Genomic DNA, 22427 nt, shown 5'->3' on the forward strand with positions numbered 1-22427 from the left:
ATAGTCGTGTCCTTTCCAATGTCTGTTACCGTGTAATCCACCTGTGAGTCATCTTCCACCCCTGCTCTCGCTGACTCTTGGGGTATTTTCCCTATGTTGGCTGTAGCTAATTTTGGTTGTAATAAGGCTGCTAGGCCTCACCACTGCTACCATGGGTTGCTAACCCATGCCAGCACCGCTGGGGTCTTTTCCCTCCTGTCAGCTGTCTTTCCAAGCGGTCACATGGTCTTTCCCTTGTTGTCAGCTGCCCTATTCACAGCAGTCACTAGCTGGGCTAGTTCTGAATTCAAATAAACACAAGAAGTTTGTGCTCTAATAATAATAATAAAAAAAAAAAAAGGGATCAGCGCTCAGTGAATAATCCTCCTAAGCCCTACGATAAGCTATTATGGCAAGGCTTAACTATACAGACCCGTGAGCAGTGATAACTAGCATGTCTTTGGGGTCATCGGGTGGGAACCTCCTTTCACCGGTGTTTCGCCTAGTTAGTCCCACGACACCTCCAGGAGGCTAGACAGTGATCTCTGGCGTCCCAGAGACACTCCCCTAATGCCAGGTCTCACTGCTCCCCACACTAACCGAACAACCTCCTTTACCTTACCTATACTACCACAGAGGAGGTAGACCCAGGGAAGGAAGCCTTGTTAGGCTATCACACTCCCCCGCCGGGTTAGGCTGTACAGTCTACCTCCCCAGGACGAGCCCTCACAACAATGACACCTCCAGGAGGCTGGACAGTGATCTCAGCCCAAACAGCACTGCCAACTTCAACCAAGCCCAGGCTCCGTTTATGCGAGCTCCAGGCAGAAGCAATGCTGATACTACCTTTACTAGCACATTCACCATACTCTATTTCACACGCTACATAGCATAACTACAATGTAAGCTAAAGTTAAAGGAGATAAATGAACTCACAGGATCAGCAAACACACTCACTTTGCAGCATGGTCTCAAACAAAATGGATTCAAATAGGCCACTCCCACACTTAAATAACCTTCCTCTTCCTGGATTTCCTTCTTACTTACACATGGCTTTCTCAGCCCAAACAGCACTGCCATCTTCAACCAAACCCAGGCTCCATACATGCGAGCTCCAGGCAGAAGCAATGCTGATACTAGCTTTCCTGTCACATTCACCATACTCTATTTCACACACTACATAGCATAACTACAATATAAGCTAAAGTTAAAGGAGCTAACTGGACTTACAGGATCAGCAAGCACACTCACCTTGCCGCATGGCCTCAAACAAAATGGATTCCAATAGGCCACTCCCACACTTAAATACTTCCTCTTCCTGAAATTACCAAACAGCAATTTGAGGACCCTCTATGGGTTGCAGACCCCCTGTTGAAGACCCAGAGAGTATAAGAATTCAATAAATCATATGACTCATTGTGAGAACTTGCTGCAGTACTTAATATTTTTATATTAACACTTGATCACATGACTAGCTTGTAGTAACAAAGAATTATTACACAACTTTGCTGTTAACATCAGCTCTAAGGGGCATTTTTAGCATTTTTAGGTAATTGTTTTGATTTTTCGGCCTGCAACTTTTCTGTTTTCGTTCACTCTCACTGCTCTGATCAGTGTTATTTACAGCAGTAAAAATAAACCAGATTTCACCAAACAGCAGACAGACAGCATAAATGACTTGCTGGTGAACATAGTGGAGCATTAAGCAGCTAAAAGACAGAAGATATTTTGCTCAGGAGGTGGTGGAGACCAAAAACAAAGCTAAAAGTAGAGTGAATATTCAACCTAAATTTGCCAGCTGGGCAGAAACATGACTCCAAATGAACGCAGATGTTGTTAACCATATCAACTTTATAACATGAGATATTATGCCAGTGTTGAAATGAATGAAATAACCAGATCAAGTTTCTTGTCACATGATTGTCCTAAAAATCTAATTCTGATGTTGATGAGCGCCCTACACCCCAAAAAGAAAAAAAATTAAAGCAGCGTTTCAAATCAAACTCAGACAAAAGTCTTACTTATTCAAAATATTCCACAATCCTCACTGTCTACTGTTTCATATGAAACTATGTGGAAAATGGTGAAAACTATATCTGACATCAGCGAGTTCGAAGAGACTAACTGGACTCTATATAAAGGAGGGTCCTTTGTGAGCACAGCTACAGAACAACAGTTTTAAAAAGAATCTCACTCTCATAAGTCTTTAATAGGCTGTGCCACTGAAGAGTTTTTGTCACCCACAATAGCCTAAACGCTGCCTCCGAGGCTTTATAACCCTGAGAAGAAATGTATTGTGGGGGATAACAATGAGACATAGCAGTTTTGGGATAATAGTTAAAAAAAAATACAAGCTACAGTGAGCAACTCCTGTCAGCAGTTTCAGCCCAAAGCTTTTGGTACTTTTTATGAGTTCAGTATAAACGAGTTTGTGCAGAGACCATAAATACAATATGTCCACTCTGATAACTTATTATTAGCTGACACACTGACCAATTTCTCAGACAGAACTAAACTTTGTGCTCAAGTCAGTGAAAGATTTAGTGTTATTTGCTGTTGTACAGAGGACTACTGTTCATCACATGCTCAGACACTGAAATGTCACAAGCCACTCAACAGTATGTTTTTTCTTTCCTAACCTCGGAACAACAGAGTTCTGCTTTCATACGTTAACAACATCTGTAGTGATGCTCTGTAACCTAAGGTGACCCGTACAGGTCAGTGCTTCTGTCACAACAACATCCTCTTCTTGTTGTTTTGTCAGGTGGGGACAACACGATGGCCTTTTATAGATGTGTCTTCCAGAGGTCAGTCATCCTCCTGTCAGAGCTCAGCAGATAAGGAGTGACTGACAGTCTGTCGCTGTCTGTCTGTCAGAGGCTTATTAATACTGGCGGGTCAAAACACTGAGAAGTGTGTGAAATGAATGCTTCTGCCTTCAGCTTGTTCAATTCCTGTCCATCTTTAGTTTGAAGCTGCTACATGTCTGATTTCAACATTTAGAGCATTAAGAGACAGGTGCCAAAACATTCAGCACATTCTCACTCCGACCTTGTCATATATCAGCGTTTGGTAGTGGACTTTCCACGTCGAGATATGACGTGCAAGGTACCCTGGGAGCATTGGTTGTTGACGCCTGGGATGCTGTGTCAGCTTCAGCCTGTCTTTAAAGATAGACTTCCGTTTTCACAGCAAATGTACAGTTTGCATACAGTCTCTTTCAAAATAAATGCACTGTTAGTACCATACTGCAAATGGGCATTATGTGGTCACATTTAACCAACATGCACGTGGTTGGGTTTAGGACAAAAGAACAGGGTTTGGCTTTACATTAATGCGGGAAGCGAGCACTGACCCATCCACCACCCCTCCCACCTGCCCTACTTGGACTTGTGCCACCTTTACTTTTGTTGTTGTCCCGCCGCCTTTCCCCCTGACGCCGCTGGTCACTGTTAAACAACAATGGTGACTGGCCATGTATCATGTTGATGTGAAAGGAGGGCTTTTTTTGTTGGTGTTTGATGCCGCTAGTCACTGACCAAGCGCCAATTTTTGATGACTTCAGAATGAGACCGGTTGGATGTAGGGGTGTATTCAGTTTAAGAGGAATAATGTGTTTTTTGAACATTAAAATATGTAAACATGTTCTATTAGAAACCCAAAATACAAGTCTGAACCTTAGAAATGAGCATGATATGGGACCTTTAATTAAATATCCACATGTCTGATACATTAGCATAAGAATAAGATAAGAGTAGGGAGGACTGGCAGTCTTTGGGGTAAGATACTGCTTCAGACCACAAAACTGATGGAAAATCCCTGCCTACATATTGGCATCCTTTTTAGCCAAAGAGAAAATAAACTACCTCAAGGAGCAGGAGGGGAGATAAGCAGCAACATCCTCTTTGAAGAATGTGGAAACACTCGTGCGAAAACGTATGTGTGTGTGGTTGGCTACCAGTCATCCGATTTTGTTTGTTCATTATGCTTAATTTGATTAAAGTATGATATGAAGGTTTCACAACTGATTTAACAGCGGCAGTGATGGGTACACGTGTTACTTGAAGCATTTTTCAGATGTAAAATTGTGTTATATCTGCTTGCTCCCTGTGGGCCCACATCACACTCTTCAGCACCTGACATTCACTTTACTCTGCCTCAGCTTGCCGTAGTTAAAAGGCTTTCTATTCATCTGTAGGTGAGTGAAAATATTACTTCAATCTGCTTCACTGACCTCAGTTATAGTTGGAGGAGCCCTGTGGGGAAAGAATAACGAAAGAGAAAGGATTAACATTATCCTTGTAAAAACAGACTTTATTTTTTATTTTTGATCATCTTTCTGAAGTATTAAACAGATACTGAATATTTTTGCTGTGTGACACAGAAGGCATTGTGTTAAGTCCCTGCAGCTGCTTGAAGTTGTTTTATCAAAGTCAGATTTTTGTCTATTTTGGTTATGGTTTCTGCCAGTCAGTGTCTCACAAACCTAATTTTTGACCTTTGTTTTAAACTGTGTTTTAAATGTGTCCATTCTGTTCCTTTGTTTTGCTTCTGGCTTTCTTAGATGTCATCTGAAGTGCAAACAAAACAAACATTTCCCTCGGAGGTTTGTGTTCTCATTGATCTTTGGTTCAGTTCTTGTAGTGCAGATGGTGATCATGGGGGGCGGTGTGGCTTGAAAAGCCAAGAACTCAATGATCTTCAAAGCAGAGCGGGAGGTCAGGGTTGTATTCATGAATGCTGAGTGGTGTTTGCAGATGAAGAGCCTAAAATTAATTCAGAGATGCAGAGTTTGTGATTTATTCAATTCATAAGTCCACAGTTTGCTCAGAAACACCAAAGTGGTCCTCACCGCTGGTGTGAACTGATTTGCCTGCATCTCAGTATGTCCAGTTTGCTGGGTCTTAGGTCCTGTTCTGGCAGCATGGGGTGTCTTTTGTGATGGTTTTATGCTCTATGCACCTGGTGTTTTTGCAAGTACGCCCTGAACGCTCGAGTTGAAAACACCTTCACTTCAGAGTGGAAAAGCACCTGTTGTCATTTAGCGTCAGATAAATTGAGAAGCGAGCCTTTTGTTGTAGGGTTAACAAGGAAATAGTGGAGCACATTACAAGGTTTGTGTTAAGCTAAGTTTAGCTCACTTTTAACGCCACCCTGGGAAAGCTGCAAGACGTATCTGAACAAAATGTAGTCCCAACTAGGGCCAACAATTGACAGCAGATTGTTAAAGTGTCCTTGTATGATTCAAAAATAAGCCTTAAACCAACCATTATCCAGGGAAGCTCCTGGACCAGCTGGTGATACTCAATGTGATTTCTCCTCTACCTGAAGGTCTCATGTATCAACACAGATTCCTTGTGTACGGTCTCTAGGTGCCCTCTGCCAGTCTACAGATCTGTGAGTTTACTTCACAACAAAATTGTTGTTTAGCTAAGGACAGAGGATGCAGTGGTTGTCTAGCAACAGTAAAAAAAAAAAAAAAAAAAGAGAGAGAGATGCAGCAAAAATCCAAAAATCAGAGGTGGGTTTTAACAGTGCAGTGCAGTAAAATTTACGTCACCTTTTGCAACCTGTAAACCATTTTCTATTGACTGGGACCTTATTCTTTTTTCCTCCTTATAGTGAAGGGTGTGCCCCAGGGCTCTATACGAGGACCATAACAGTTATCCATATTACAAATCCTTGTGATTACTTATCATATCATTGTACATTTTTTATGCTGATGATACTGTTATCTATTTTTATTTATCATCAGCTGTACAAACTGGTGATGCTGTCTGCCTTTGACATTCATTTTCCAGTCTTGTTAAACCAAACTTCAGTTGGTTTAAATATTTATGAATCTAAAGTCTATTTTTCAATGGTAAGTTAACAGCTAACCTTTCCAAACTCTCAGCTGCCTAAGGAGATGAAACTGATTATTAAATCACCATCAAATTTAAATCACGTATTGAAAATCTTGTGTCCAGGCTTAAGTAAAAATCATGTTTTTTCTTTACATCAATCAATTATTGATGGACAGTCAATGTAGTCTGATATTCAGGGAGCCGATGTATATTTTTCTCCACAGATCCTCCACTCCTCCACACCTTCTAAATGCATTTTTTTTTATCTGCCTGTAGAAACCTCAGCTGATTTTCAGTGAATTTGGTCAGTCTATCTGTGTAGAAAGACAGAGTAGAAGACAGATGGTGCAGCGGAAAGAGACAAAAGGACACCTGATTTTTTCCCCCTATTTAATTTCTCTGATTTTTCAGAGATCAGATCAGATTTTAAACACAGGACACATTATTGGTTGGACATAGATACAAAGTCAGATAAGATCTTCATATTCCTGGTTGGGATGGATTTTTCAATCTTGAGTGTGGTTAAACGAACAAAATATTTTTGTCAAGAAATCAGGAGTTTAGTTTGCAGAGAAAGTTCAGCAGAATGCCAAAACTTTCCCTCTTAAATCTGACTGTTATTATGATCCCTCCTCCTCTGCACTGTTACCTTCTCTTCCTCATGATCGTGACAAGGCAGACTTGATTTAAAGTAGAGGTTGTTAAATACGCCTTGCCACTTGTGTCTGTGCTTTAAATCTGTTTAGACAGTACTGGCAATTCATCTACTTTCCTTCATCTCCTATTTCCTCTCATCTATATTTATCCTGACAACCTAACAGGCCAGTGGATGACAGCATGACAGGGTGCCAACTGAGCCTTTACCCTACTGGCACGCTGTCAACCAGCGTGTAACACCTTCAAACACCTTGATTTAGTTTTCACCTAGTTTGAAATAGCTCTGCTTGGCCTGCATAATTCACAAGTTTAATGCTGTTTCACTGTAGCCTCAAGGCTGCTTTCCAGTTGACTCAACAGTTCTAACTGAGGGCAAAAGACTGGCTGGTTGAAAGCTCACCATTATCAACAAGTATTTAACGATTATTGCTTAAAGGTGCAAGCATCCTGCTCAAGTGCAAGTTGTTTTTGTGGATTTGATATGGAGGCTTGAAGGAAGCTACTGATTGCAGCCTGCTAGCGTCTTGCTAATTTTATACCCCCACATGCAGGGAATCTAATGAACATCCTGAAGTATGGGTAATTCCTTCCTTTATACAGTACACTGGAACAAAATAAGATTCAATTATCCCCGTTTTAATGCCAGTTTTATTACAACTGTGTCTTTTTAAGAGTCAGTTAGAGCTCTATTGCTTGAGTTTTAGTGTATTTTCAAATTAAAGCCTTCCCTTGACAAGCCAAGAGACGTGCATGATTTTATTCCAAGAAGAGCTCTTTAAATAAGTGATTAATATGTAAATTATCCTATGATGTTTAAAAAACTTTGATGCTGACATGCAAGCAGTTTCCCTTTGCATAATCATAATAGATGTCGTTATAGCCTATCATGAAGAGCTGGCCTTGATCCGTGACCAGTCCATCCACTCTGGTCAGGAAAGGCTTCATTAGCATAACTGTAAGCGCTGCGGGCCTCAGTGAAGAGGAACCTGATAAATGGTATGAAAATAGGTGAGAGCGGCTGGATGAATGAATACATAAACCATCCATCTACATGTGACTGATGAGAGATTTAATGATTCAGTTGTCTGTAGTATCCCTAGATTAAACTGCAGCTCTTAATGAGAGGCAGTGAATTAATTAATGTCAAACTGATTACTTTTTAAATGTTTCATTTACATTTGCTGAGAGGTGAAATTGCCATACGAAGAACACAGACATTGATCATCGTTATCTTTCACAGCTCAGCTCATGCAATTCTGAAATGGCTTTCACAGAGTTGCTGCAAATGGACACTTGCGGTTACATTAAATTGAAAAGACATTGCCTCAATCTACAACTCACAGCCCATAGATGTGTGTGATACAGATAAATTGCACTGCTGTTACTCATCCTCTCTGCAGAGGTGTGTAGAGATGCTGCTGGGAGGCTGGCAATTTGTTGGTGATAGGTCCCACTGTTCTGTTACGCTTAAGGCAAAAGAGCTCTGTGCTTTCCTAGACTATAATCAGATACCAAGCAGATATACATGCTGTACTTAAACTTTAAAACTGCACCAATCAGTATTTGTCTATGAACAATGAGTGAGTTACTATCTGCATTGTGAAAGGAGTCACTTGTACTAATGAACCCAGAGAGAATCATAACCTGACGCTGCAGTTCCCCTCAGCTCTACAGAGCATCTGTTAGCTAATTGTTTTAGTATAAATGTTGCAGTGCATTTTCCTGATAGCAGCCAGGACTGTCTGACTTTCCATCTTCAGTTTGACTTTGCATCCAAGGGGGGTTATATTTCCCCTGACTAATCACTAAGAGACCCATGTAACTACTTGAAACTACTGTCATTTTAATTCACTGATTCAAAGCCATGCCAACATACTATTTTTGATGGTCTTATACAACCTCACAGTCTCACTCCGAAGTTGTTGAAATCTGGTGCTTGGGCAGTGAATGCCAGTTCCTGTTATAGTTTAGGACAAGAACTAAAGTTAAGGCGGTGAAAGTCCTGAGTAGGGCGGATGGGAGGGTGGTGGATGGGTCCAGTAACCACCGACTTTCACCAGGGAGGCCGGTGTTCACTTCCTGTATGACATTACCACATGCATTTGTTTTGGAAGAAAGAAATTGTCAATTCGTGTTCTACGATGTAATGCATTTATTCTGAAAGAGACTGTATGTAAACTGTGTATTTTCAGTGAAAACGGAATTGTTTTATGCAAAAAGAGAATGCATGTAACAGGCAGAACTTGACACGGTGTACCAGAACGTTAACAACCAACGCACCCAGGGTACCTTGCATGTTGTATCTGGATGTGGAAAGTCCATGACCAAACGTTGATCGTAGTGAGAATGCATTGCCTGATCAGAGTGGAGCAGAGTGAAGTAAAAATTAACTACAATGCTGGGCGATATGGAGATCACATGTTGATGTAGAACAGACTCAACAACATTGTCTGTCACCACTTGACAATAGCTTGACAACAAAATTAGTCCCGCCTGTGGTGGGTCTTTGGCTGGGCTGCATTTGTATCGGAAGCTGGGAATACACGCACATAATTATCGTCTTCGGACTTGCAATAGATTGCAGCATAAGGCACAAAACTTTTTGGTTCACTCCCACTAACTTCATCAGCTTCAAAACTGACACCAAACTATAAACAAAGCTAGCAAGTAGTTGCTAAAGTGGAGCACTTACTGTAAATGCAGAAGAGTCAGATATTTTTCTTAGGATGTGGTGGAGACCAAAACAGAGCCAAAATGAGACTGAATGCGGGACTTAAATACATTGATATTTTCTGACATACACCTATTTGCTTTCTTGCTGTAAGTTAAACGTGATGATTGATGCAGCTCTCATATCTGCCCGTTAGATACGAAGCTACAGCCAGCAGCAGGTCAGTTTAGCTTAGTACAAAAATTGGAAACGGGGAAAAGCTGGATCTCTCCAAAAGTGACAAAATCCATAGCACTTCTAAAGTTCACAAATGAATACATTATATTTTGTTTGTTTAATATATAACCAAAGGAAGTAAGTTAGTAAAACAACATGTTATATGCTGGACTATTTCTTGGCTCTGGACTCTTGTTGTTGCCAAATAACCAGTGCAGACTCAATGGTAGTTGGATTTCAGTAGCTGCAGAGAGAGATGGGTTAGCTGTTTCACCCTCTTTCCTATATGTACGCTAAGTTAGGATAATCAGATGCTGGCTATAGCTTCATATGTAACTGAACAATATGAGAGAGGAATCAATATTTTCGTCCAACTAATGGAAAGAATGAGAATATTAGCCTACTCCCCTAAATGTCTTTTGTTTTTTAGATATATCAGGTGACCATATGAATACTAATGTGGCTCTGTCTCTGTTTAGCGTGTATATGGGCAATTGGTGATAATGTCAGTGTTGTGTTTAATTTAAATTTTTTTCATTTTATCTTCTATCTAAATCAAGAGTACTATTGATTTGGCAAACTGTCACACACCAGGATGAGCGATGCACCAAGCTGCTATAATTATTACTCTGGCATGAATCACTCCATAACTCAAACAAATCTCCCACATACACACTCACATGCTGCTGAGGTCAGGTCTGTCCGTGTTCCCTCAGCACATGGAGCTGATAGAGTGGATTTAGTGTCAACTCCCGCTGCTGTGCTGAGCTCACGCTGAAGGGAGTCCTGCTGTGAGATTGGAGTTACAGGCTATTTTCATCAGTTCCTCCATCCTGCTTGTGTGTAATTAATTATATCAATATCCTCTTTGGCAGGTGTGCGTGTCAACAGCATATGAGACTTATATTCTAACAAGAACAAACACAGCATGAAGGTGTGCAAAGATCTGACACACTCAGTTGAAATTGTCCACACTGTATGCTGCCATCAATTACATGCTTTTCATATTTGTTATATAACAGCATTGCAGACAAAATTGAGACAGGATTTCCATGGTCATGTACTTCCTGGAAAAGCTATGAAATGTTTGCAGCTAGTTCGTGGCAGGAATGTCCAATGACCACGTAAAATGCAGTTTGTTTATCTGCAAATACCTGGAAAGTGTGTGTGTGTGTGTGTGTGTGTAATAATGTATGGCTTTCAAACTCAGGAAGGAACTCGAATTATTCCCTAGCCATGCTGGTAAATGTAACACACTTGTGTAGCGCCTTTCTAGTCTTCTGACCACTCAAAGTGCTTTTACACTACATGTCATTCACCCATTCCCACACTGGTGGCCAAGGCTACCATACATGGTGCTCCTGCTACTCAGTAACCACTCACATGCACTCACACACCAATGGAACAGCCATCAGGAGCAATTTGGGCTTCAGTATCTTGCCCAAATGCGAGCTGTAGGAGCCTGGGATTGAGCCACCGATCTTCCAATTGGTGGACAACCCGCTCTTCCTCTGAGCCACAGCCGCCCCTCAGCTGGATACGCTTTGCTCCAAAATTACTGATGTCGGTAAACAATAAGGAAGTGACTCTCGTCAGCCATGCTAAAGGGGAAAAGCACCAAGACAACCAAAAGGCTGCTCAACAGACTGGTAACATCAGCACATATTTCACACCTGACGCTGCCAGGCCAGCGAACGTTGCCACTTTCTGGCTACTGTATGTGCAGACACAAAGGCATTTCATTCCATATTTGATGCTACATTTTTGCTACCATGCCTTTTTAGCACACTAGCATAAGAGCCGCTTTAGTGCACCAGTGATCACTATGTAGACCAAACGTTACCTGCTTAAATAAAGTCATGGAAATGGGGTAAAACATTATGGAGAAGTTTTGACGATTCATTGGTGTCGTGAGGTTGAACTTGTAACAAACACAGACACCAAAACCATGAAAAAAAGAAGTATTTTAATTTGTGAATTTCACAAGTGTTTGGTTATCTGGACATGTCCTTTATAATACAAACATAAATCAATCATGGTCCGTGTACTTCGCAGCCATTCGTTTTTCGTTTCGAAATAACAAATTGAAACACGGAAAACCAACCATTACCTGTTTTTGTTTTGAAATGACCAAACAAAAAAGGAAAACGATCCATCTCCCATTTTTTTATTTGATAATAAAGAAAAGAAAACCGGAAAATGAATCGTTATCCGTTATCCGATTTAATTTGGGAATTTAAAAAAACCCTGTGGGAAACGCCTTTCTCTATTTTTTTGTTTGTTTCTTCTCTGTGACCTGTAAGCTGCATTCATTTGGTCTATGAAATGTACATACAGAGCATGTACATTTCCTATAACTACTAGAATATTGCTTTATCTGACATGTTATGCTAATAAATAACTTTTCTAACTAATAGGTCACTCTACATGGACAGCAACTAACTGCATACCACATTACGCATTACATGTCCGCAAAAAATTATATGCAATGTGTGAATTAATAAAAAGTTTTATTACCATGGACCAAACGTTCATTTTCGTGCGCCAGTTTTCTGTGAAAGTAAGCAACTCCTGTTCCAAAATGATCTCTGAGTTGTTTTTCTGACATGAGCGGGCGTTCATGTGTATTTTCCCAGTCGGAAAGTAATTTTTCCGATTATTCCGACAGCACATGAATGCAACTTACTTGTCACAGAGAAGAAACGAACAAAAAGTAGAGAAAGGAGTTTCCCACAGGTTTTTTTTTTAATTCCCAAATTAAATTGGATAACGGATAATGATTCGTTTTCCGGTTTTCTTTTCATTATTATCAAATAAAAAATGAGAGACGGATTGTTTTTTTCCTTTTTCGTTTGGTCATTTCAAAACAAAAATGGGTAATGGTTGGTTTTCCGTGTTCCAATTTGTTATTTCGAAACGAAAAACGAATGGCTGCGAAGTACACGGACCCAATCGTACTGACATTTTATATTTGAATTATTAAAATCTATGATCATTTTCATCCTTAATCTACAACTACGCTGATTATCTTAATCTGTACTGAGATTTTGAATATACTTTATCATCACTGTGATTATTATTATTATTAGTAGTAGTAATAGTAGTACTAGTAGTAGTAGTGGTGGTGGTAGTGATTTCAATAGAGATGCTGATTTGGAAAAAAATTCACCTTATATAAAAAGTTAGCTGAAAAATTGGAAACTAGGTGACCTTTTGATGATTATTTTCATTTACAGGTTTATGTGTTAGGAGGTATGGACGGCCCGATGGGTTTCTTTCCTTGCTGCCATTGCACTTCCTGCCGAAACAACAGGAAAGCGAATACTTTTGTCAGTCAAATAACAAAAAAACCAAAACAATACAAGACTAAGAAACATATTACTTGTCATTCCACTAACATTATTTATCTTCTTTTATGTCCTTGTGGTCTGCAATATGTAGGTAAAACCAGCCAGCAACTCAGAACCAGAATCAACAAACAGAAGTTCTATTCATAGAGTGGATTTTTAATTTATTATTATTGTTTTTTCTGTGTATAGTTGTGTTTTTTTTTACATTTATTTATGTTCTGCTATCATACATTGATGTTTGAGGATGATTTGTACAATACTCACAGGATAGGTGATTGTGATTTGGTAGTCAGGCCTCTGCTCTTCAGAGTTGATCTCATCTAATTAGTGGCACCAGCTGGTTGATTCATCACACCTGGTAGGAGTCTATCTGTTCTGTGAGGCACTCATGTCAGTAGCTCTGACGAGAGTCAAGAACTGAAATGTTTGCTGCTGTTTTTATTCACTTTTTATTATTTTTTTGCACTTTGAACGCCCTTCTTTTTGTGCAGGGATGTTTTAAATAAATTGACATTTTGTGCATTGATGTCAGCCTGTGAACCTTTTTGTGGCTGTCCAGCCCAGTAATATTGGTGTGCAGGTATCTCCTCTGCTGATGCACACAAGATAAACTTTTTGTTGCCCTAAGTAGGCACAATTTCACAGCAGCCCTAAGACTTTAAAATTTAAATGTTAAGCATGTTCAGTTCTTAAATAAACCAGTAGCATGTTTGCAAGTGTTGCATCCATATGTGCAAACATGTAAAAGGTCTAGACATAATCTCTTTTGTAATGTTGCTGCAGAGCTTTTGCTGTCGTAGGTGGTTTGTTATCAAAGAGTACGTATGGGATATTTGATTTAGCTGATTCCTGCCGCACAGGAGCTTATGTACTCAAGATGTATTTATGTTGGCTGTTATATATGAGATGTTATTTTTGGACTCACCAGCATGGGGCTTATTGTTGGGAGAAATGAAATGCAAGAGGAGACCTGTGGGAACCAGAGGGCTGAAAGCCAAGTTTTGAAGTCAGAGAGGGAGAGCTTTTCAGAGAGCGCAGTTTTAGAGTGCTTTGTAATTTTCTGTAATATTTAATCTGATGTATTGATTATGAGACACAAAGAGCGTACTTTCTTGTGATCTTGAGAAACGATTTTCTGTCTGTGTGTGCCTTGAAGAAAAGGCAAGAAGTGGATTAAATGTCTTGTGATAACAATACAGAAGAAGATGAGCGCATGGATTTTACTTTGTGACCTCTGACAAGCTCAGGGATTCGTAGACAGCGCCCTTTGCTGTCTCTCAATCCCGTCTAATTGAAGCTGAGGGTGACTCGCCTGTCACCTCCAGTGAAGTCCCTGTCATTTTTAAAGTCTTTAATAGAAAAGCTTTTACTGGCTTTTCCTTTTCTTGTTGAAACCCGGTGCTGATGGGAATTCTGGGATTGTATATTCTTGCTCTTATTATGCTTTTGCTCAATCTTCACATGCAGGAAGCTCAGTTCAGTTTTCTGAAGCTTTTCCAAGGATTTTGGAAAGCGCAAGTCACTAAGTGAAGTTAAAGTAGGCTAGGAGAGGCGAGCTGAGGGAAAGTGAGGACACCAAGATGTAAAACACAGCACTGTACAATGAACAGCAGAGACAATATTTAACAAAAGATTTTCCCATCAAAGTATTAAGACAACCCAAATTTTTTTCAGGCCATTATTCTAGGCCTCTGGCATACTGCAGACTCTGGATATTTGAAAAGTAAAATGATTCTTTTGGAGTTTTTTTTCCCCAATTAGAATGATTTTTCTTGCTTTCTTTGAATCTCTTTTGACCTGAATTTTAAACAGCAGGGTGCGTAATTGTTCCCAAAAGGAAGACAAAATATTTCTAAATCAGGTCATCACAGTGCAGCTCATCTTCAACCTGAGAGGTTGGGCTTTGCCATGAAGCAACACATTTGCGCCGCACTCTGAAAGTGTCTTAAGAAAAACACAATGAAAGAATGGATACAGTTGTACCACCAGCACCACACATTTGTACAAGATCTCATTGATGTGGGGTTTTCAATGCCGATATAAGTAGCCTACCATTGAAGTGGAAAAACATTAGCCAATATTGTTTGCTAATTTTGAAGCAGAACAGTTTGATGTTTTGTGAAATGTGTGTGATGACACCACTCTCAGGTCTGTACAATAATTCAGAAGTAACAACTCGCAGCTGGTTAATGCTGGACCGTCATGGTGACGAGAGAGCTGAGCCAGAAGGCAACTTTTCGATTTACTAGTCTATCTGTGTCCCAGCTGTCACCTATGGTCATGAGCTCTGGGTAGTGACCAAAATAAGATCTTGGATACAAGCAGCTGAAATGAGTTTCCTCCGTGGGGTGTCTGGGCTCAGCCTTAGAGATAGAGTGAGGAGCTCAGACATCACGTCGAAAGGAGTCAGTTGAGGTGGTTTGGGGATCTGATCAGGATGCCTCCTGGGGGCCTCCTGTTAGAGGTGTTCCAGGCACATCCCACTGGTAGGAGGCCCTGGGGCAGACCCAGAACATGCTGAAGGGATTACATATCTTGTCTGGCCTGGGAACGCCTCAGGATCCCCCAGGAGGAGCTGGAAAGCATCACTGGAGAGAGGGACGTCTGGGGTGCTTTGCTTGACCTGCTGCCCCCGCGACCCAGCCCCAGATGTCCCAGTGGATGAAATGGATAGATGGATATATGACATAGTTCAGATTACATGTATATGCGCTGAGCTCCTCATCAGGAGGATGAGAAGATGGTGGACGGTGTGACACTTAGGCGAGATGCCAAGCAGCAGACCACTGACCAACAAAAGTGGATGCTTTGTGACGAGAGTTTGGGACATGTACAGCTGTGTTTGTAGCAAACAAAAGCAGGTGTTTTTTAAAGGGTTAATGTGTGATCAGGTTTAGACACAAAAACCACTTGGTTAGGAAAATATGTTTTGGCTTAAAATAACCACTTTGTCACATACTCGTGATTTGAAGAAACATGCCGACATGTATTCTGGAAAATGGGCCGTATATTTCACAAAACAAAGGATCTGCAAATCTAACATTTTTCAGTCTTGTCAGGGTGAAACAACATAAAAACCAAATCAAAGTACAGACAAAACAAAACCAGGCCCGAATTGTCTCAAATACTTGTTCTTTCTATAATATATGAGACAAACACACGAGGTGAAATAATCTCATCCCATCACAAACACCACCTCAAAACATCCTCACATGCTCAAACAGGGAGGCCTCTATATTTAGAATGCTAACTTCGTCTTTATCCTGCTGGGCGTCTTTCAAACAGATTCTCTGCTTTGTAAGTGTGGCACTTCAAAGGGAGATACACCTTCCTGTGCAGCAGCACTTTTAGCTTTGGTCATCCGTAACACTGCTGCGGTAGAAATGAGCTGCTGTGAGTAAGAGTTTGGTTACGACAACAGAGAGGGGAGAAAAGGGGGAAATAAAATTTGTATGATGGATGCACTTTTGTATGGAGGAGTATGATTGGGATATCTCTCATTAGATGTAATTATTTTACTTAAGCTCTCTGTCTGTTTCTCTTTCCTGCCTTTACCTCTGCTGCGTTCACTGAAAATAAGCCAAGAAAATGAGAAACTGAAAACCCAGTGCATATTACTCATAATGGATTTTTGTTAAGTTTCATTCACTCACAACAACGTGCACACAAATGAATCATATACAAATGATTTAGATGATCATAGTTGTCATCTGTCTGCTCCAAACAATGACAGCAACAGTCAGTAGTGTGTGAACATGCTCTTCTTGGTTGCTGACTGCCTGTAGTCCAAATATATCATCACCTTTCATGTGCAAGTACGAGCTCTACCCAAAAGATGCTCTCTTGTACTGCAGTACATTTCACTATGAACATGTGAGAAACTGAGGCACAGTTAAAGCACAGCATAAAGTAAAATCCCCTTATCTCCTCCCAGAATCAGCCGAGGACGCACCTTCAAATGTTAAGACGTTAAGACTAAGAGTCTACAGCTATGCTCGTACAGCTGAGGCCGATCGGATTAGTTTTACTGCGAGCGTGGCTGAAAATCCAACAAATCAATAACAGGGTCGAGAAACCTGCTCGTTTCCAAGCCATGTGTGTTTTCCAGCTGCATGCCATGCTAAAAGGCATTGGTTACCTTGTTACCCTGCTACTCAGCTAACAGCTCACTGTCGCTGTTATCTCATGTGTAATTACTCTGCATTGTTATCTCAGCTAGGTATAAGCCTGGAGGGGATGATGCCTTTGGTTGTGTGTGTGCGTGTGTGTGAGTATCTGTCTGTCCGCAGCTAATCTCACATACAGTAGTACTGGACCAATCAGGACCACCTTTTTAATGTTTACACCCTTACTGCCTGATGATTCCTCGCTCCTCCTAATCAGCCTGTTGGGGCCACAAGTCATGACAGCCATAGAGAAGTTTGGTCTCATTTTGAACCGTAGCATCTGCAGATTAATTGCATACCCAATATGTTCTGATCTACTGAAGTCAGGCACGATACGAAATGAATAACTCAACTGTTCTTATTATCTTTGCTGACATCTTGACTGCAAGAGAGCCAGGAGGGACAATTCCACCCAGTGCAGCTGTGCCGCATTCCAGTTGCTATGGCTGTGACCTTTTTTTTTTTTTAATTTAAACTTGCAAACTTCGTCTTCTTCTTGATTAGCTCATCTTTCCTCGATATTTGTGCTTCTATTCTGTGTAAGTAGGGTATCATAGATTAAATTATGTTTTAGTTATTAAAAATACATTCATCCACATAATTACACCATATGGATATTTTCCAGGTCCAGATTTCTCTGTAGTCATCAGCTCATACAGCATCATACTTGTGTTAATTTTGGGTTAAATTTGAAAATCCCAACTTTCAGCATGAAAATCCATTATTTGACCCTGTAATGCATTTTATCCCATTTATGATAAATGGATGGTATAGCAACAATAACAAATGGCTAAATGACAGGTGGACATTTTTGTCCACTTGAAGGGTCATGGATAGGGTAAAAATGCATTACAGCTTCAAATAATGGATTTTCATGCTTAAAGTTGGGATTTTCAAATTTAAGTTTAAAATCCACTGGGAATTAAGTGCAAAAAAAGGGCTTGTTAGTTACATGACATAATAACAAACAATAGCAGTTGGTACTACCTTTACCTTTTACCAGAACGTGATAGCTGCTGCTGTTTCACAATAAAATGTGAAACAAGAGCAATGGGAAGTTTGAGTTAGCAGTAACTTAAGACAACAGATTTAGACCCTTTGAACCCTACAAATGTTGTAGAAAGTTGATCGATATCAGTCGATCATCTTAGCGAATGGTAAACTGAGAGGACCAAAGCTCACAGAGAAAAGCAGAAATGTCATTTATGTGTCCGAAAATGTAAAATAAGAAAAAATTGTTTTCTAATTGGATTTATTTAACATATACATGTCGTCTAGCCACAAGTTCACTTTAAATGACTTCTTATTTTGTTTCATTGCAGTCAATGCCTGGATGATGAGAGGATTATCAGGTAAGCATGTCCATCCATCCATCCATCCATCCATCCATCCATCCATAATTCTCTGAGGACAACTGACTCATTGCTGCAGGAAAAAAAGAATAGAGCAAGAAAAATAAGACTGTGAGAGTGAGGAATACTGAAACTGACATTTCCACTCTTCCAGGAGCGTATTGGGTGAAAATTAAATTCATGATGAACAGAATGAAAAAGTTTCAGCTTTATGACAGAACATAATGAGAAAAAGAAAAATGTCAAAAAATAAATAAATGCAGTGTACAGCTCATACATAATACAAGAATACAAGTCAAACAACCACGAACATCGATCTTTGTCTTGTTGTCGTGACTATTTATCAGAGGTAACACAGGGAGCGGGGTATGTGACCTATAAACACTCTTCTTCTTTGTGTCCCGTCAGCCACCGACAGTTTCAACATAGAGCCCACTCCCCCCCAGCCGAAGAAAGCCTGCAATGAGTCTCGTCTGCATTGGGAGGTAGAGGTCTGTGGAGAGGACTTCAAGCGGGACATGGGTCACATAGATCAACAGTACTGGTGTAACCTCACACACTTCATCAGGTACGGCTATATGTATATGTATGCATAGATGCAGTCTTACCTAAGTAATTAAATAATGAAGCATGATTTCTCTGTCAACCCAAGCTGCAAACTGAGGAGCTGTGTAAATGGTAATGATCCAGGAAGTGGATCATCATTAACATAAATGGAAGTGGTTGGCACAAATTGGAAAGGCTCTCATGGCAATGTTTAGATGCTCCCTTACTTCTCGTCTTCTGTAGAGTTGCGTAAATTGCAGGCTTCACTATTATATCATGAGGTGAATGTTACACCTTTGCAACCTGTCAACCTTTATAGTGCACTGCACAACAAATCTGGTGAAAAGTTGTGCAGCTAACCCTTCTGAGTACTGATGTTAAAACTATTAACAGTTCAGTGTTTTTGTTTACATTTCAGAGCTGTTGCATCATGGAAAATCATGCTGCTCTGGCTGTGAGCACTTCCTGTGTAGATAGCAACCACATGGTGTACAGTTGGTACTGATAAGAAAAAGTACGAATTTGATGCATGGGGGAATTTTGAGACAATGGGCCCCTGGACACAGATAGGCAAAGAGCCCCACCACCTCTCCTGCACAGGAGTAAGACACACAGACTTTATGGTGATTTTGTGTCTCTTTGAGATCATTTTGAGTCTCCTCCTCGTCAGTACGTGTTAATGTGAGTGACATTTTGCAGGTGAAGGCCAGAGGGCCCCTGACAGCCTGTGATTGTTCAGCCCGTTCAGTATTCCATCCATGATCTGATGATTAAGCTCTGAAGTTTGCCTTCCTTTTGATTTCTAAGAAGATGTGTGGACATTTATCCTCAGAGAGCCAACCTCCACTGTAAAGGCTGAGGGCTGCCTCCGACTAATAATTTTCCTTGGCCACCCATAGTCGTCATTTAGGGCCATTAGTCGACTAGTCGCCCGCATATTTACAATATTAATTTAGTTATTAAATGATATATTTTGATGGTTTGAGTTGAAGGTGTGAGAAAGAATAGTATCAGTAATATTGTTAACACTGTGCTACATTACAGAGAAACACAAAACCGTACTAATGAACCTTCATTAATATAGGCCTATATTTTATCTACAAGTGCACGTCACACACTGAGCGAGCCGCCTGTTAATGACGCTGTGGGCTAATGGGCATGTAGCTACTTCCATGTTTCAGATGATACGTCATGTTTGTAGTCGACCAATGAAGATGAGTTTACATATCACCTTGGGTTCGTCCTTCACCTTCTCAAAATGATCCCACACTTTGGATTTCCTGCCCGACATGTTATTAACTAGCCTGTGGAATAACCGCAGGTACCAGCCCTGGAAAGTAGAGGCCATACACATGCCACATCTTTAAAGGGGTAGTGCACCCAAAAATGAAAATTCAGCCATAATCTACTCACCCTTGTTTTTACAAACAACTTTATATGTCGGGGCTTCAGGACACTTGGATCACTACGGAGGAGCAGTATGGAGATATTTTGTGGTTTCAATTATGTGTTCTTGGACGTTTTAATCTGGGGCGCCTTCAGCCATTAGGTGTGCAGTTGTGCTGCTACCCACTCCCCCCTCGGATCTCCGTAAGTGTTGTGAGGACTTTACCAGAGCGTCCCTCGGCATGAGGGTGAGTAGTTAATGGCTGAATTTTCATTTTTGAGTGCACTATCACTTTAACCACCTGGAAAACACGAGGGTTGGACGTCTGTAGCCCTGCACTAACATGATCAACTTTTCCGTATTTATTAGACTGAATATTTACAGAAGAAGGAAAGATATCTGTCAGCTGCGATTGGTTTGTAACCTGACTCCTATCTGACTGCTGAGCGTGGACACTTCCTGTGTCTGTCCCTTCTAATTAAATTCCCACATGGTCCAATCATTTAGGATTAAATTTTTTTGACAAGGCACAGCTCCTAAGAGTTTCACTAATGACTTTTCTGGTTGACTAACGTTCTGTTGACTATTAGGGGGCAGCCCTACCTCCTGGTCCGTACGTGTTAATGTGAGTGACATTTTGCAGGTGAAGGCCAGAGGGCCCCTGACAGCCTGCATCTGGTCGGCCCGTTCAGTATTCCATCCATGATCTGATGATAAGGCAAGCTCTGAAGTTTGCCGTCTTCCTGACTTCTAAGAAGATGTACGGACATTTGTCCTCAGAGAGCCATCCTCCACTGTAAAGGCTGAGTTAGCAGTGTGTGTATGATGCCTGTGTCTTATGACTTTAAGAGGATGTGGTGACGCTTGTGTCATTTGATTACAAATCAGCGGGACGCAGGTGATGGTGGGTGTTTTTATCTGAAAAATGTTTTCATATTTGTCTTGTGTACCAATACATTTGTCTGCATTGCATGTAGCGGAGGAATTGGTTTAGACACACCTACACAGACAGAATCAGCTCAGTGATAACTGTATTCTGAGGCATTTCTCACTGCCTGATTTTGTTATATTCCCAAAATGGATTATCAGCAGCAACATCCACTCCTTTTCCTGCTTTATGTTCTCAAGGAGATTTAAGCCCAACGGCGTAGAAATAACTGTACCTGTTTGCTTGTTCTTAAAAAATGTGCCGTAGTTCTTTGAATTGAAATGGTTTCCTAATTAATTAGACTCCAAAACTGGCCTGCAACAGAAAAGGCATACTTTCCTCTGAAGAGAGAGCCCATTAATTTCCCCTCTTGGCCAAACATGAAGAGCTGATGTTGAGAATCTCCTCTACACACAGGATGTGACAAAGTGCTGAGTAAAATTAAACTGTCTCCTAGCTTTTTACGAGCTACTAGAGAACTAATTGGTCATTTTGTTTGACAACGAGTAGAAAGTCTGGAAAGATAAAAGACATTTGGACACTTAAAAGTTACCCATATGTTTAAACTCATATCTTCTCACTCTTCTTCTCTCAAGTAGTGTTGTCTTCCTGTCTCGAGTGATCTATATTTGTACTTCAAGATAAGGGGTCGTCAGTCCCACATGGTGGCACTTCCAAAAAAACACTTGTATTGGAAGAAAGACTGTAATCTCATCCTCATGCAGCTGGTTGGATGTTCGTGGGTGGGAGAACAGCTGGAGGCTTGCTTCCCAAAACCAGCGCTGTTTTTTAAGAAGCATCTGAGCCCTGACCACCCATCTGTATCTATCTTTATCCAGCCATTCACCTCATTCCTTCCACTCACCTTTGACCTCTCACATTCAACTTTTTCCCTGTAACTGCAGGGCCAGAAAGGGAGGGATGGCGCCATGAGACTCAAGGTTTCTTGCGCAATTACATACACATGGGAGCTTAAAATCGACGTCAAAATAATCGTCAATAATCAGTCACAGATTTGCTGGAAAAATTTAAAAGATTCTGGGAAGAGCTGTCAGCATTGTCCATCAGTCATGCGCTCTCTCTGTTTTTATTTTTAACCATCATTTCTTTCCAGGAAAATCCTCCAGAGCTTCACACTCTTTCCAGCAACACAGTTGTTTTTTTATATGAATACAGCTTCACACACTCAAACAAAAATTTATTTCAGTGATTATGAATTAAAGGAAAAGCGAAATGTGGGATGAAGTTGAGCTCTAAGAACAAATCAACCACATCAAGAGTAACTGTGTCAACCTAACATGAAGCACATGAAGCCAGGTGGTTGACTTT

At 40.6% G+C, this 22427-nt stretch overlaps 1 protein-coding gene across 4 annotated transcripts in view; it reads left to right on the plus strand.

The window, feature by feature from the left end:
• The window catches only part of c20h11orf65 (chromosome 20 C11orf65 homolog), a 170790-nt gene that overhangs the window by 21555 nt on the left and 126808 nt on the right, over nt 1–22427 (plus strand). For all 4 annotated transcript variants that reach the window (XM_078162690.1, XM_078162691.1, XM_078162692.1 and 1 more), the window contains exons 2-3: nt 18208–18237; nt 18646–18805. In XM_078162690.1, coding sequence (XP_078018816.1) covers nt 18208–18237; nt 18646–18805 — 190 coding nt within the window. The remainder of the gene's footprint in view (nt 1–18207; nt 18238–18645; nt 18806–22427) is intronic.

The sequence above is a fragment of the Epinephelus lanceolatus genome, chromosome 20 (genome assembly GCF_041903045.1).
Source record: "Epinephelus lanceolatus isolate andai-2023 chromosome 20, ASM4190304v1, whole genome shotgun sequence".
NCBI classification, from domain to species: domain Eukaryota; kingdom Metazoa; phylum Chordata; class Actinopteri; order Perciformes; family Serranidae; genus Epinephelus; species Epinephelus lanceolatus.